The 15546-nt window shown below is 33.0% G+C and overlaps 1 protein-coding gene across 3 annotated transcripts in view; it reads right to left on the bottom strand.

Annotated features, from left to right (window-relative positions):
- snu (ABC-type transporter snustorr) overlaps window positions 1–15546 on the bottom strand; it is a 133202-nt gene that overhangs the window by 110072 nt on the left and 7584 nt on the right. For 2 of the 3 annotated variants that reach the window (XM_088263759.1, XM_088263758.1), the window contains exon 2: window positions 13782–13930. In XM_088263759.1, coding sequence (XP_088119885.1) covers window positions 13782–13882 — 101 coding nt within the window. In that variant the 5' untranslated portion in view covers window positions 13883–13930. The remainder of the gene's footprint in view (window positions 1–13781; window positions 13931–15546) is intronic. The other variant, XM_088263760.1, reaches the window with a different exon arrangement.

Here is a 15546-nt window from a genome sequence, read left to right as displayed (position 1 = left end):
GTTTCGAAATTTTTATGACTCGTCTTTATTTGATTTGTTTCCGCGGACTTTCCGACGAATTCATAAAAAAGTTGTTAATTTAATTTGAACATCAGTTTTATTAGCAGCAATGCATAATATATTTATTATGCATTACTGCTAATAAATAAACACTGCAGAAAAAAAGGATTCACAACATTTTGAGTGTGTCCAAATACTTGTTCACATATCGCTCACTCCTCTCAACAACGTCATATATCAAAAATCGTTAATTTTCAGTTGTTCATGTTTTCGGAATACCCAGAAAATGTACTATATATATACTGGGATATAGTATCCTTTTGCTGGCAAAAGTGGCATATTTTTAACTTATTATTTAGGGCAGAAAAAAAGAAAAAGAAAACTGATTTTTTTAAAGAATTTGAATAGTGTGGTTGTTAATCCTAGTGAATGTTACACGTGTAAACCAGTCTATGACGGTCGTAAGCCCCGTAAATACCCAGACTTTTATATTGTTCTTCGTCTATGTTGAGATGTCAAAATATAACATGAAAATAGAGTTATTTCAAATGTCTACTCATTGCCATTGGAAAATTTTACGTATCAAAACTGGGCTGCATTTAGATTGATTTTAAACACAGAACATACACAGATTTTTTTAGATAAATGGTAGTTTAAAGTGGATAAGGGTAAGATATAACTAACTTACTAACTAACTAACCATAACGCCGCTTCTCGGCAGGGGTAGGCAGAGAGAATAGAGCGCCACACCACTCTGTCCTTGCAAACATTCTTCGCCGATTGTGATGACTCCTAACCTGACCACTTTCAAGTATTTGGCATACTTGATCGTGCCATGTTTTTCTGGGTAAGATATAAGGGGAAATTTTAAATTGACAAGGGATGTGGAACATCCACAGCATGTTTGGTCAATTCATGCGTACCCTATATGTATACGTATTTTGCGTACACGAGAATGTATGTTTATTTGCTAAGTGTGTGAAATTTTGTGCTCCGTATGACCTTGTGGAGAATTCCGATTAATCAGATAGCCAAGGCGATCGACATACATCAAAGGCCGCCCATACTTGAAACTTAATGATTTCAATTAATCGATTACATACATAAGTCACATATATTTTATTCCCGATGACTATTTCCATTACTCGTTTTGGGACATGGGATTAAGGTTAACACGATTGAAAAACAAACAAGAAAACACAGGACAAAATATATAAAGCAATAAATAAATTAAAAAAAACGCGCTTAGAGTGTCAGAAATGAAGACTCTGAGAAGCATAACAGGTAAGAGTCTTGGGGATAGACTGAGAAATGCCAAGATCAGGGAAATATGCGAGATCGAAGATGTCGTTAGGTGGGGAAGGCAACGAAGAAGACAATGGTATGCGCATGTGAGGAGAATGGAACCATCCAGACTCCCCCACATCGCATTGTACGGCCAACCCCATGGTAGACGACTCCCGGGCAGACCACCAAAGAGATGGGTCGATAGCTGGGAATCGACGTCGCAGGAGGCTAATCCCTCTTAAAAACAGGCCGCAAGGCCTATAATAAGAAGAAGAAGAAGAAGAAGAAGAATAAACATATAAAGCAATAAAAGGTACAGTAAATAGGCAAAAAAAACACGAGGTAAGAAGTTTGTTTTAAGGAAAAAAAACTTACGGTAAGAAGCATGTTTTAAGGAAAAAAAAAACAGAAAATATAACCTATCACTAACACAAATATATTTCCATAAAGTATTTTTTCAGTTCATTCATTTTGGATCCTTGACTGGGTTCTAGTTTATATATCGCTCACTCCTTTCAACAACGTCATATATAAAAAAAACTTGATATTTCAGGAGGTCGTTTTTGAGGTTTAAAAATATAATGAAATGTATTAAAAATAAATATTAAGCCACTTATTGAACTTTTTACTGTGCAACAGATCTTTTTAGGTAAAACCTGAATGTTTTTTCTCCATTTGAAAAATGTTTATTATATTTTAAAAAATAATCAAACGATATCTTTTCTTCAAAATTCTAAAACAATACTCTCTGCCCTGTAGCGGGAAAATATTAAGTTAAAAATATGTTGTTTTTGCTGGGATATAGTACATATTCTGGGCATTCGGAAAACACGCACAACTGAAAATTGACGATTTTTGATATTTGACGTTGTTGAAAAGAGTGAGCGATATGTCAGCCAGCTGGTTAATTTGGTTATAGGCAATATATTGCAAGGACCTTACTCCAAACTTCGTTGTGTTTATCGGCTCCATATGTATTTTATTATGTCCTTATGTATTATAGTGACGAGTTACTCGTTAAAAATCGGTTTGGTGTTGCTGTAAGTCGTTTTAAACATTATTTGAAGCATCGTATTTGTAACCTCATATCGCTCACTCCTTTCGAGAACGTCATAAATCAAAAATCGTCAATTTTCAGTTGTGCCTGTTTTCAGAATGCCCAGAAAATTTACTATATCCCAGCAAAAGAGGCATATTTTTAACTTTATATTTACCCGCTACAGGGCAGAACGTGTCGTTTGTGCATTTTGAAGAAAATGTATTGTTTAATTTTTTTTTTAAATATACTTTATATTTTTCAAATGGAGAAAAAATCCTTTGGGTTTTACCTAAAAAGATCTGTTGCACAGTAAAAAGTTCAATAAGTGGCTTTGATATTTATTTTTAATACATTGTGTTATATTTTTTACTTTAAAAACGTTCTCCTGAAAAATCAAGTTTTTTGATTAGTGACGTTCTTGAAAGGATTGAGCGATATGTTGGTAGTATGTCAAAAGGTATTATGTTACTGCTAAAATAAACGTCTATTACTTAAATAATGTTGTGTACGGTAAACGAAATAAAAAAAATTGTGTTGACTACTTACACATTCCTGACTTACCTCAAGCCTGTGTTTGAAATTTGGAATCAAGTTATGGCAAAGTGTGATCGTAGCTGGAAATCAGAGCCAGAGTTACGATACTAACCACGGGATGACATTCGAACTGAAAATGTACCTAACTTTATAGATAATTGTAACTTGGTGCGTGGTACGAATAAGGAAAATGAGATAATTTTATACTGCTTACACATTATATTGCTTACACATTTTTTTAAACTCACTAATCGTTACGTCGCTTCCCCGTAAGGTTAGGCAGAGAGAATAGAACGTCAAACCACATAATATTCATAAATCTTCACATACACAAACGCCGATTATTCCGGCTCTTGGCCTGACCTAACCACGCCCAAGTATTTGAAATATTTGATCATACCAAGTTTTCCTCAGTCTTCCTCCGGTTCTATTGTCCATAGTCCAGGATTTGGACCTCATATACAAATTAAAGAGTTTCTGCTTAATAAAAAGCTTTTTGCATATCACCAATTTAAAAAAAAAAAAGTAAAATGCACTGCCGATAGCTCGAGTCACTGGTCGGCTGTGGAGCAGAGTATAATTCCTTATCCGACACTGCATCGTATTGACGCGGTGTTATCTTGATCATTACTTATATGAAGGCAAGGTGATCAATCCAGTTAGGTCCAGTCCAGGATAATGTTAAATAAATATTAGAGTGTTAAATCTGTAATATTTATTTTCATTTCATTTCCCAGGGGGAATCGAACCTGAGACCACCAGCACGGTAGCTAAACATGCTAGCCATTACACTACGGAGGCGGATAATGTGCCGACCGATAATTTCATCTCTCGTCGCGAGATCTCCTTTCTCCTCTCGTCGCGTTACATAAGGTGCGGAGTCTTGCAAAATATTACCGATACCCACTTCCTCCGCGCCCGCCGCTTGCGCCATCTCGCCCAACGCTCCTAACCCAAACCGCAGTAACCCAATATTGATATACAAACATTTAAAATTACTGTAGATGAGTATCATCGTTGAACAACAAACTAGACAAAAATATCGAAATCTTTTAGTACACAACCATGGTACACGATTTACCCACAACGAAGGTTTAATAGTCCCAAGAATTAACAATAAATATGGGAGTCAAACACTGCAATATATCGTTCCGAATATTTTTAATTTGTTGCCGACGGATGTTAGAAGTCAAAATAAAATATGGAACAAAGGCAAAATAAAGAAATCGGTGAATGATCCAGAGTTCATTTTATGAAAATTGTAAAATGTTTATATTCTTAATTTTTCTCTCTTTTTTGTGTGTATATTAGGTTAAAATGGTAAAAAACAATGAAAAATGTATTCAAAAAGAACTTCACCGATAAGATACACAAGGAGGTGGCTTGGTGGGTGGGTCTATGCAAAAAAATTAAAAATGTTTTTAAATTGTAATTTAAATAAATGTATACAATTTATGTTAGTAAAAAAAAAATAATAAAAACACCATTTTGTTATATTTTCCTTGTTCATCAACTTCTGAAACATTACCAATAACGGGAAGCGAATGTATAAGTCAAATTGACAGAGATTTTTCTCAGTCGTGTCTGTTTGCGTAGTCTTGGTGATTAGAGATAAGAATTTTAAAAAAAACATCGTAGTGGTCTTGTTAGTTATTATTTTTCGGAATTAGCAAATCACATAATAGGTACTAATCACTCATTGAATAAGCCAGTTTTGGTAATATTTTGGACTGTGATCAACGGAGTAGTTATTCAAGATTGCAAAACGTAAATTAGAATCCTAAAATATGAAAAATTGAAGAAGTGGCACTCGAGAAACTGATCTAAGGCGTAGATGTTCGGGAAATTCAGAAAAGTGGAAATATCTCGAAAACTACGGCACATTTACTGAGGTCATATTTTAATCTTTTTTTAATGAGGTCATATCTATATCTATTGAAAAAAACCCATCGACGAATAATGACGTATCGGTGAGTTATAAATTAAATGTTGCTTACGATACTTTGTCGGTAGAGTAGCGAGCAAAGGTGCGTCTTCAAATAGGAAATATTCGACAAGAACTTTCCTCAAAGTGTGCCGCCTTGTAACCTTGCATGAGAAACTATTTTAATATTGCGTATGACGTAACATCGTACGATATATATATATGTATATATATATATATATATATATATATATATATATGTATGTATATATATATATATATATATATATATATATATATATATATATATATATTTATATATATATATATATATATATATATATATATATATATATATATATATATATATATATATATATATATACATGTATATGTATATATATATATATATATATATATATATATATATATATGTATTTATATATATCAGCTTCAGCCTTTTCAGGTTTCAGAACTCGTGAGTTTTTGGCCAAACACTCGATCAGTGTTCTTCCCCACCCACCTGATTCACCTAATCTCGCTCGTTCTGGCTTCTTCCTGTTCCCCAAACTCAAAATACCCTTGAAAGGAAGAAGATTTGAAACGATTCCTGAGATGAAGGCAAATGCGACGAAGGAGCTGAAAGACACTAAGGAAGCGTTCCAGGACTGTTCCCAAAAGTGGAAACACTGTCGGGATAAGTGTGTGCGTCGGGGAGGTGACTACATTGAAGGATACCTAGACGTGTAACTTCTGAACAAAGTACATTGTGTTTTATGACGTCAGTGATGTAGTTCCACATGCATCATTTGGCGCAAATAAAGGTAAGAAGAAAAATACCGTATCTACCGAATTTGAAAAGGAAAGATGGACAAAATACTGAGCAATGTGACATTACTGCGATTACTGCGTGCATTATGGATTGGTGTTTCTATATTTTGCATCTTGTAGATCTAAAGTCGTAACCATAATTTCAAGTCGATTTCTCTTTTTAGTTAAAAGACAAATGACAGCAATAAATCCTCGTTCAATTAAATTCTTCTAATACATACTGTTTTACATCTCAACATAAGAAAAAAAGAATATGGAAGTCTCGATATTTACGGGGCTTATGACCGTCAAAAGCTGGTTTAAGTGATCACTTTACACACGTATAACATTGATGTCAAATAATAATTTTAAAAAAATAGCTTCTAATTGGAGATAATCCAGATTTGTAAACAAGTATTTGTGGACACATTAAATGTTATAACTACTAAATACAATTAATGGTAATTTTTACATGATATCATTTTTTGTAATAATCTTGAATTGCCCATTTGGCTCGTCACGTCGCCCCTCGCCCAGTATTTGCCCGCCAAGATTCCTTCATCGCCCGCAAGCGGGCAATATTGCCCAGTTTGGGAGCCTATGCACTAAATAATGGACATGTAGGAATTGAACTCGGTGCCTGAAAGGGCGTATATATAAATAAATAATATTAAAACCCTTATCCGCACCCCAATGGTGCATAGGGCACTGCGTCATATAAACGCAGTGTTATCTTGATGGTTTACACATGAAGGAAAGGTGATCAGCCCTCCCCTTCAGGTACCAGTCCAGGGTAGTATTGAATAAATATGACTGTGAAAAAATCACTTATATTTATTAAACCCCCCTGGGAATCGAACCCGGGACCTCCAGAACGGTAGCCGAGCGTGCTGACCATTACACTACGGAGGCGGACATTACATATTAATAATTTAATAAACAGATTGTGAAATATATATGTATTACGCAAATATATTTAATTATTGCTAATTATTTAACTGGTTTTCCTTGTTCGGCTATAAATTATTAACGATCAATTACCACGAGGTTCGAAGGTTGGGTAGCTACGCGAATCGATGTTCCATGTGTATTCCGTATTGTGACATTTTAGGTACAATAGGCACTTCTATATGTCCATCATTGGCTAATTTTTTTCTTTTGAGATGGATCTTCTTCCTTTTCTTTTTCTTCTGCCTGGTGTAGGCCTTGCGGCCTGTTTTTAAGAAGGATTAGCCTCCTGCGATGTCGATTGCCAGCTGTCAATCCATCTCTTTAGTTGTCTGCCCGGGCGGCCGTGCAGTGCAATGTGGGGTAGTCTGAACGGTTCCATTTTCCTCACATGCGCATACCATTGTCTCCTTCGTAGCCTTTCCCACCTAACGACATCTCCCATCTCGCAAATTTTCTTATCCTAGTGTTTCTTATTCTATCTCGAAGATTCTTGCCAGATATGCTTAGAGTCTTCATTTCTGACACTATTAGAGTTTTTTGTGACCATGGTGTCCGCTCTGCTTTTGATACCATGCGTCATGATGGGTCGCACACATGTTTTGTAAATTTTGATTTGGCTGCGGAACTTCATCTTAGGATTTTTACATATAGAATTTTTCAGGCATCCTGAGATGGCTGCAGCCTTGTTTACTTGCCCCATCACTTCACATCGCAGATCCGTTTGACCACACAGGTCCACACCAAGATATTTGAACTGTTCCACCTGTCCTATTAAGACGCCATCCACAGTCACGCTACATCCCACTGGGATCCGAGAGAACACCATGCTCTTTGTATTTATAGCTAATATAGTCATGTTGTATTTTCAAAAATACTACATGACTATATCAGCTATAAATACAAAGAGTCAACTAGCAAGATGGAATGCGTGTAAGAATAGTTGCAAGTCCTCCTCAGTTTCAGCGAATAGTGCAGCGTCATCCACATAGAAAACAATATCTATGGTTTCCTCTCCCAGTCTGTATTTCTTGGTGGAGTGTCTTTCTCCCAGTCCTTGGTGGAGTGTTTTATAATCCTCCACAATCCCATCCATGATAAGATTGAAGAGGAATGGACTCAGAATGTCGCCCTTCCTGATGCCAGTACCAACTCTTACAGGATTTGAGAGTTAAACATCTGCTTTGATTCTGGTGTTTGTGTTTGAGTTGAGTTGCCTAATTATGTTGACTATTTAAGACTATTATTATTTATAAAAATATCCAACAAAATAATTCAGAACCCATAACTGAGATACAATAAACACGGCTCATTTGTATGTAAGAGGAAAAGATAATTTAAAATACATGCATGCTTTTATTAAAAATACCAAAAAGTACATCTTTCTATAAACCCCATATTTAAAAAAAAAAATTTAACGCAATGAAAAGAGAAGTATTTGGATAATTTTCCGACGCTTACTGCCATCTGCCTCCAGATGGTGAAACTAAAATTTAGCGAGGAATCAAACCATTGTGAATTTATATAATAATAGTTTATATATTTTCCGCTGTGGCGCTGCACAGCGTCAAAGTCTGAGCTAAGCAATGCAGCCTTTTATAATAATATTTAAAATGTTCATATATGTTTTAAATCATGGAATGATATGAGACTCCAATCATGTAAGTTTATTTTTAAAAAAACATCTTTCAATATCCTTGAATTCATTTAAAAATATCACCATGAAAAATAAACAATAAATATAATATTTATATTTATTACCTTAAAACATTAATATTACTGACCTTGTCTTACAAAAGCGTATATTTATTTATTTAAACATCAAGTACAGAAAAGAAATACTTACGTTGGCGGGCTTATTGCTAAAAAGCAATATCTTCCAACCAACTAAAAACAGACTAGTGATATTGATCAAAATGTTTTGATACCATATATAGCTGTTTGCAATCAGAGGGTAGATTGAGTTATTAGCGTGCTTGAACATAAAAAAAACTTAAATTACAAATTACTTCTGTTTTAAGTTGATTAAGCAACTTCTTTATATGTGTGTTACTATATGAGTACGGGTATGCAACTAAGAGCAGCCTAATCATTGCTGCTTATACTAATAGACTAACCAATTTGTGTCGGGTTGTGGTCCCGTGGTTAGTGTCGCGGATTCTTGAGTCAGAGTTTTCAGTTCGAACCGCTCAGGCTCACAGAAATATTATGAAATTAAAATATTTGTGTAAATAATAAAAACACAAATATTTCTCTCATTAAAAAAAAGAGACCCAACGATCACTCTGCTTCCCTGCAGTGGTAGACAGAGGGAATAGAACGCCACATCAATTTGTCTTTGCAAAAAATCTTCGCCTCTTCCACATCCATGCGTCTCCTTATGCATACCCGACAATTATTCCGACTCCTGCCGAGTTATCCTTGGTCTTCCTCTGTTTCTATATTATCAATCACATTCGCCTCATAAATTAGTTTTACTATTCTTTCTTCGCTATTTTTTGTCCGCCTCCGTAGTGTAATGGTCAGCACGCTCGGCTACCGTTCTGGAGGTCCCGGGTTCGATTCCCAAGGGGGGTAAAAATAAATATTAATGATTTTTTCACTGTAATATTTATTCAATATTACCATGGACTGGTACTTGAAGCGGGGGGCTGATCACCTTTCCTTCATGTGTAAAAAAACGATCATGATAACACTGCGTTTATAAGACACAGTGCCCTATACACCATTGGGGTGCGGATAAGGGTTTAAAAAAAAAAAAAAAAAAATTCTTTCTTCACTCGTTCGATCCACATATCCAAACCATCTCAATACGCTTTTCATAATTCTATCGATAATATTTTTCTTAGCCTTGCATTCTTTCCCTATATCGCCATTCGAACAACTCTCATACGTCGTTTTAACGCACATTCGTATGAGAGAATGCATTTCGACTGCATTCAGTCTTCTTTCTTTGGTAAAGTATATGTTTGTGTGTGTGTGTATATATATATATATATATATATATATATATATATATATATATATATACATATATATATATATATATATATATATATATGTATATATATATATATATATATATATATATATATATATATATATATATATATATATATATATATATATATATAATATATATTTATATAATAAATATAATAAAAACCCTTATCCGTACCCCAATGGTGCATAGGGCACTGCTTCATATAAATGCAGTTTTATCTTGATCGTTTACACATGAAGGAAAGGTCATCAGCCCTCCGCTTCAGGTACCAGTCCAGGGTAATATTGAATAAATATTATAGTGAAAAAATCACTTATATTTATGTGACCCCCCCCTGGGAATCGAATATATATATGTATATATATATATATATACATATATATATATATATATATATATATATATATATATATATATATATATATATATATATATATATATATATATATATATATATATATATATATATATATATATATATATATATATATATAAATATATATATGTATATATATATATATATATATATATATATATATATATATATATATATATATATATATATATATATATATATATGTATATATTTGTGTGTGTATAGATAGATATATAGGCTTTACAAAGAATGACAAAGCATAGTAATATTGTCATCACGCGAAGGTTGTGCATGACAATAATAAATATAATATAAATAAAACTATATACAATATAATCACAAAAAAAAACAGATTACACACATCAATTATCCTTGTTCTGGGATATTTTTCACATATGTCTTTCCTCATCGTGAAACTCGATCTATGAATCATTTGTGCATTATGTATTTATTTTTTTTAAAATATTTGTTTGGCTGTCTTATACACGGGTCTATGTTTCTATAACTTATAAGTTATTTATATAACGAAAAAATGGCATAAAACGCAAACCTGTTTTTCCCTCGTCTTCCATATATCGTCGTACCTTCATTTTTTCATTTTTAGATAAGGTTTGGCGTGTGTTTGACATTTACAACATTTGGAGTGTGTCCAAATACTTGTTCACAAATCTGGATTATCTCCAATTATAGGAGTATTTTTCATATTATTTTTAACATCTCATCAAAGATGAAGAAAAATATGGAAGTCTTAGCATTTTACGGGGCTGACGACCACTTTACACACATAGTAACATCATTATATCAATTATTATTTTTTATCATTTTGGTCTGAATTTTATTTCTTCAAGTAAATGTGGTTATTTCCTTTACTTACCAACTGTCAACAAATTAAACAAATTAACAAATTAAATTCCCTTTAAAGAGTGAAAGTACAGAAAGAGAGTAGAAAAATAATATATCGCTTACTCCTTTCAAGAACGTCATAAATCAAAAAAATTGATTTTTCAGGAGAACGTTTTTAAAGTTTATAAATATAATACAATGTATTAAAATTAAATATCAAGCCACTTATTGAACTTTTTACTGTGCAACAGATCTTTTTAGGTAAATCTTAAGTTTTTTTCTCCATTTGTAAAATATTTAGTATTTTACAAAAAAATATATTAAACAACACCTTTTCTTAAAAATGCAAAAACGACACTTTCTGCCCTGTAGCGGGTAAATATAAAGTTCAAAATATGTCTCTTTTGCTGGGATATAGTACATTTTCTGGGCATTCCGAAAACATGCAGAACTAAAAATTTACGAATTTTGATTTGTGACGTTCTTGAAAGGAGTGAGCGATATGCTAAAAATAGTTATTCCACATTTATTTCTCTCATTGAGTTGATGATTTGGACATGTGGAATGAATGAGTGAGGAAAAACGGTAAAACAAGTTTATGAGGAGAATTTAGTAGAAAGAGGAACAGAGGAAGACCGAGAAAAAATGGTATGATCAGGTATGTCAAATACTTGAAAACGGTCAGGTCAGGAGTCGGAATAATCGGCGTGTATGAATGTCTCAATATATGTATGAAATTGTGGAAGAGGCGGAGATTGTGTGCAAAGACAGATTGGTATGGCGTTCTATTCTCTCTGTCTACCCCTGCGGGAAGTGGCGCGATGGTTAGTTAGTTAGTTAACTAAAATAAAACATATAAATAATGGTATTTTCTTTATTGTTTCGGCATTAACTTTGTGGTAAGACATGTTACAATGATTAAAGAAAACACTTGTTTTTTACCACTTGAGTTTTATTATAGACTACATGTTTCAGAAGTTAAACTTCCATCATTCAGATATTATACAGACCTGAATGATGGAAGTTTAACTTCTGAAACATGTAGTCTATAATAAAACTCAAGTGGTAAAAACCAAGTGTTTTCTTTAATCGTTATAAAAAATGGTGTTTCAGAAATTAAAACTTGGTCCATTTCAACCCTAATAAAACTTTTAAATGTTTGTTGTAAGATTTATGTGTACAATAATTTATTATAATTTATTGCTAGATTATATACAGTATGTTTCGTATTTTTATTATAAAACTAATTGATGAGGAATGCAACTGAAGTGCGCAATATAAACTTGATATCGGATTTGCAAATGTGAAACTCTCATATAATGGTGATTATTGCCAATTTATCCTTGTGCGTCTGCGACCGGATCAAATAATAATTATTTAATACAATATTTGCATGCAAACTTTATCATTATACTGGCCATTATTCCTGAAATATAAAATTATAATACATATTCAATTAATAAACATATTTGAATGTCCGAGAAACTTGCTTCATCGTTTAAAGATTTCCTGATTTCGAGTGGTGCTAATGCCAGAATCGGAAGGTCTGCTGATGACAGTCAACAGTCCGCCTTCTCCTGAGGAGTGCAACGTGGTTTCCTCCCAGCAATGAGCAAATGCTGACAAGTTCCTATTTGACCCACACTAGATTATCCCTCCTGTTCCCAACACAGATTCAAATAAAAACATATTTAATTAGCTAGAAGAAGCAAAAATCCACTAAATGATCTAAAAACCTTGTACATAATAAGCAAGGTAAATAATAAATGCAATTCCCATCTTTAAAAAAAAATGCCAGAATCGATGTGGGGTGGATGAAGTTTTTGGGTCCTTTGTGACCCAAATGTGCCGGACAAGCTTAAGGGAAGTCTACCAAACAATTGTCAGACCCGCACTTCTCTATGCCTTCGGATGCTGGACGATATATAACACCTACTCTAGGCAACTAGAAACTGCTGAAATGCGAATGCTTAGGTGCTCAGCTGGAGTGTCTCTTAGAGATAAAATAAAGAGTTCACATATTCGTGGAAGCCTGGCTGTAACAGGCATCAATATTAAGGTCGAAAGATGGCAATTGCGATGGTATAGGCACATAGGACGCAGAGACTAACATTCATCTCTCTCGAAAGAGCTCTAGAGGAAGACCAGATAATTCGTGGATGCTGCAGAAAGATAACATGATTCGAAGGCATGGCCTAGGTGACGTTGTACATTCTTAAAGGAACTACAATCTGAGGAAGAGGAGAGCTGACCCAACAGTCTACAAAGAAGATAAGTTGGTATAGAATACATATATATATATATATATATATATATATATATATATATATATATATATATATATATATATATATATATATATATATATACATATATATATATGTATATATATATATATATATATATATATATATATATATATATATATATATATATATATATATATATATATATATATATATATATATATAAAACTACAGTAATATTGTTAACCTGTTGCCTCATTGCCAAGGTTTACATTGATAACTATCGAGGGTTATTTATGCAATCGTTACATGTAAGAGCTATGTTTAGACATGCAATCCACATAGATGTTTCTATAGAGTAATAATTATAATTATTATACAACTGTCATGAGTCGGAGTCCTCATTTATGTATTAATATAAAGCCATTCAATTAATAAATAATGTTTTTTTTTTCTCTAGTGAAGTTCCAGTGATTCAAGAACAATGTTTCAAAATTAGTTCATATATATATATACTTCCAAGAATTTGAGTAGTGAGGATGTCAATAATGGGTAGAATTGGTGAATGTTACACGTGTGTAAAGTGATCACTTAAACCAGCCTATGACGGTCGTCAGCCACGTAAATGCCCAGACTTCCATATTCTTCTTCATCTTTGATGAGATGTCAAAAAAAAATACAAATACAGTAATACTTAATCTAGTAATAGTTATTTTTTTAAATATGTGATTTTAGTTGTGTGTTAGAATCAGAAGAAGGACGGTACTCACTCGTCGAGACTGCTGGACCAGCTGAACATCCGTCGCACCTTTTCCCTCTTCACCTCCTGGCTGCCCTCCGCCGCCTCGGCTTCCAGTTTTACTTTCATCATCACGACACTTTACTGCCAACTGCTGATATTACTTGAAATTTAAATTCACTGTGAAAAAGAATTAAAATATTCGAAGTGGGGTAGCTCCTTAATTTGTTGAAAAAAACTAAATTATAGTATTGTTTCAATGGATTTTTCTCATGATTATTGGCTAATAAATTAAAATAAAAACTCACAAGACTACCGCTATGATTCTTATTGAAACCTGTAGATAAATAAGGGAGATATGAAGGTTTAAACGTTAAACATTTAAATAAAACGAAAAACAAATTTTACGTCATCGGGTGTGTTATGGGGCGTATCCCTTTATGCATCTGCTTTATAGAGCTTTGATAGTAGTAGTGTGGATTCGATTCCGTGACGCCATTCGTTGCCAACTTATGAAAACAACGTTTTTACGAAAGCAGATTTTTCAAAAGAAAATGATGAATGAAAATATTGATTAAATCGGCTGTTATAAACACTTCACGAGTCTAATACAATCCTTTATAGGTTGAGTATGTTAAATTAGATATTCCTCCCGTCTGAAAATGATCCATTAATGTAATTTTGACGTAAGCTCATTTAGCACGGTATATTCGATAGCCCGCAACTTAATTTTCCAAACTGACAATAATAAAACTCAGTTGGCTTCTGGCAACGCATAGAGCCGGTCGTCAGGTCACGCCCATGTTTTTTTTAATACATTTTTTTGTTTTTGTTTTTAACAATATATTTTATTATATATTTTGTTTTATAACTCCTTACCTTTCAATAACTATTATTTTCAAAACAGTATAATGCTGAACATTTTATATATATATATATATATATATATATATATATATATATATATATATATATATATATATATATATATATATATATATATATATATATATATATATATATATATATATATATATATATATATATATATATATATAGTATCTACTCAATGAATTAGGGCCACGCAGAATTTCGCGCAATTTCTCAATTCAAACAGGAATAACTCAGAGAATACCTTGAATAAAACAACATTGAATTTTATTTACACATGAACACTTTATTACGCTTAAATTATGCATATATTTTCATATAAATATAGTTAGTATTTAGTATTTCCACCTTTGGCAGAAATAACTGCCTCAATTCTTTTTGGCATACTTAAAATGCACTGTTTTATCATGTTTTTTATTTCTTCGTCTTCTGACCAAATTTTTTGAATATTTTTTTTAGACAGTCTACTGTCAGATTTGGAAATGAGTATACCTTATTTTTTAACAAGCTCCATACGTTTTCTATAGGATTAAGGTCCGGAGAATTTCCAGGCCAGGGGAGCAAAGGCAGATTTTTGTTAGACAAAAATTTTATTATTGATTTAGCCCGGTGGCAAGGTGCCCCATCCTGCATGAAGGTGTATGGACCTTCTGTTGGGTCGAGTGTATGGTAGAAGGGCAATAAAATTCGTTCGAGGACCTGCTTATAGGAATTTTGGTTCATTGTTCCTTCCACGAAAAACAACGGCCCAGGTAAATTGTTAATAATACATGACCATATCATTGTTGCAGGGGGGTGTTTGATAACTTTTACCACACAGGCCTCATTGTAACGTTCCATTGGTGTTCTCCTGACGAATCGACGGCTCTCTGTCACGACTTCTAACCGGCACTCATCACTAAAGA

This window comes from Brachycentrus maculatus, unplaced genomic scaffold (assembly GCF_059751285.1).
Source record: "Brachycentrus maculatus isolate JH-2025_06_01 unplaced genomic scaffold, ASM5975128v1 h1tg000203l, whole genome shotgun sequence".
Classification (NCBI taxonomy): Eukaryota; Metazoa; Arthropoda; class Insecta; order Trichoptera; family Brachycentridae; genus Brachycentrus; species Brachycentrus maculatus.
Note: the sequence above shows the minus strand (reverse complement) of the source record. Positions and strands in the feature narration are given on the sequence as shown.